Source organism: Pieris rapae, chromosome W, assembly GCF_905147795.1.
Source record: "Pieris rapae chromosome W, ilPieRapa1.1, whole genome shotgun sequence".
In the NCBI taxonomy this organism is placed as follows: Eukaryota; Metazoa; Arthropoda; class Insecta; order Lepidoptera; family Pieridae; genus Pieris; species Pieris rapae.
In genome coordinates this window covers 1,062,299-1,064,547 of record NC_059533.1, presented here as the reverse complement: position 1 = coordinate 1,064,547, position 2,249 = coordinate 1,062,299, and the positions used below count along the sequence as shown (strand labels likewise).

At 33.8% G+C, this 2,249-nt stretch overlaps 1 protein-coding gene across 1 annotated transcript; it reads left to right on the top strand.

Annotated features, from left to right (window-relative positions):
- The first annotated feature begins 333 nt into the window (after positions 1-333).
- On the top strand, positions 334-1,947 carry LOC123690472 (MATH and LRR domain-containing protein PFE0570w-like). The gene has a single exon (XM_045633895.1). The coding sequence runs from the start codon at positions 450-452 to the stop codon at positions 1,923-1,925; it is 1,476 nt and encodes a 491-aa protein (XP_045489851.1). The 5' UTR covers positions 334-449; the 3' UTR covers positions 1,926-1,947.
- The last annotated feature ends 302 nt before the right edge of the window (positions 1,948-2,249 follow it).

Here is a 2,249-nt window from a genome sequence, read left to right as displayed (position 1 = left end):
CTTGGCACCGGAGCGTTCTCAGTACCATTGTGCGAACCGTCAGTACCAGGTGTTAACGAGTGTCGCTTACGGAAGAAAGCAGCAGACCCGATGGTGTTGCGCATGTCGGTGCAAAGGGCCGACCCCCTCGCGGTGGTGTTGCTGAGCACAGTTGTGGTGACACCACTGGTGGACATAGCTCAGTCGCTTGCGTCGGTTGACGGTTTAATATCGACTGTAACGTTTCTTCAAGCCCAGAGACGGGCACACCGTCTTATTTTACGTGTTCGCCGCCTACCCTCCATTATTTTTATTAAACGTATAACACTCGCGTTTCAAACTGTATACTAAGTACTTGTAGATAGTAGATACTGGAAAACTCAAAATAATTATGATAACCTTAAACTTTTAAGGTATCTTTCTTATTTAAGTTTTATCATAAATGTTTAATTTAAATTAAAAGCGAAACAATGGAAGTTGGAGCAGTGAAACAGGCATTTAATAATGAGGTTATTAATTTAAAGAAGAATTTAAATCAAGCAAAGATTCAAACTATTCATAAGCTAACCAGAAAAGCGAAAACTTTTACTGAAAGAAAAACTCCAGAAGCTTTAAAATTGAAACTTGAAAGGAAAGCTAAATCAGCTGTTAATGAAGTCTTAATAATAAAGAAACTTAAGCCTCGAGACATTGCAAGATTTACCTTAACTCATTCAGGCAAACTTAGTGACTATCTTAACAAATCAGAAGTGGATCAAAACAAAGCATGTGCTAGGCTTCTATTACATAAAGCCTTACAAGAGAAGTATAAAATGATAAGAGAAAGATTTGGAAATCTTTCTATTGATGATTTGCTTATGTCAAGACAAGAACGTAAAAAGATTAAAAAAGATTTGAGAGATAAACAAAAAGAAAAAAGAAATGCTAAACTGAAGAAAGAAACCAAAGTGGAAAAAGAATCGGAGGACATAGATGGCCCTAACTATATTCAACATAATTTGGAAGTAGAAAAAATTAATGTAGACAAAGCTTCAGAACATGACAGTAGTGATGATGCTGAGATAAGGGAAAATGAAAAAAATTCTAGTGAGCCTGATTTAATTGAAAAAGGTAATTGTCACACCCATAGCTCAAATGATAATGATAGTGATGATGGAAATATAAATGTAAATAATGATTTAGGGAAGTTTATCATACCTCCACCTGATGATACTGATATGAGTGAAAATGAAAATATTTCTAGTGAGCCTAATCTAATAATTGAAGAAGGTAATTCTCCAGCCCATAGCTCGAGCTATATTAATAGTGACGATGGCAAAATGGATGTAGGAAAGTTTATCAGACCTCCTCCTGATGAAGGCAGTATTCAAAGTGCCCAAAATAATCATTCAATGATAGGAAACAAGGTAATCCAAGAAAAAAGTTACCCCAAAACTCAAGATAGAAAACTAAAATTAGATAAACGAAAGGAGAATAAAAACAAAAATATCAATGAGAAAATATTAAATAGGAATTTTAAGAAAAAAACAGAAGATATGCCACAAGTAGTTAAAGTCGTTGATCCCTTCTTTGTTACATCAACGGGAGATAACTATCTATCTCTTGCTGAGCCTAGAGCACCAGATGAAATTAAAGAAGTACATAAGCAAGGGAATAGACAATATAGAAGGGCAGTTATGTTTGGACATGTTCCTAAAATCAAACCGAAAAAGAATAATTATGAAAAGTTTAATCAAAACAATTCTAAATTTAAGCAAAATGGTTTTATTGACACAACAAGTGACAGTCAATTTAATAGAAAAGGTAAATCATTTAATAATATTGTTAATGAAAGTAATAAAATTGAAGAAAAACCAGAGAAATTACATCCATCATGGGAAGCAAAGAAAAAACATTCAACAATAGTACCTTTCCAAGGTAAGAAAATTGTTTTTAATGATAGTTAAAACAATTTAATAATGTATTTATTTTATGATGAATCCTAAAACTGACTAAAATAAAACCACGTGGGCGTTAATTTAAACTAATCAGAAATGAGAACGAATCCCACTTCTGAAGTAAGAAATTAACAAATAAAATTACTAAACATAACCAAATTAGATTACACAACGAATAACCACAAATTCAACAACAATAGTAACGTCCTATATCTAGTGCGAGCGTCGAAGAAGTGCGCCCGACCATACAGCGCGCCGTGCTTATATAGCCTGAAAACCAGTTTAGTCCAGTATTCCCCGCTGCTACACTCCACTTGACTTTTTTACAGCTTA

What these genes read in the sequence shown, in the direction of transcription:
- LOC123690472 (XM_045633895.1), top strand. Translation starts at nt 450, where the DNA reads ATGGAAGTTGGAGCAGTGAAACAGGCATTTAATAATGAGGTTATTAAT.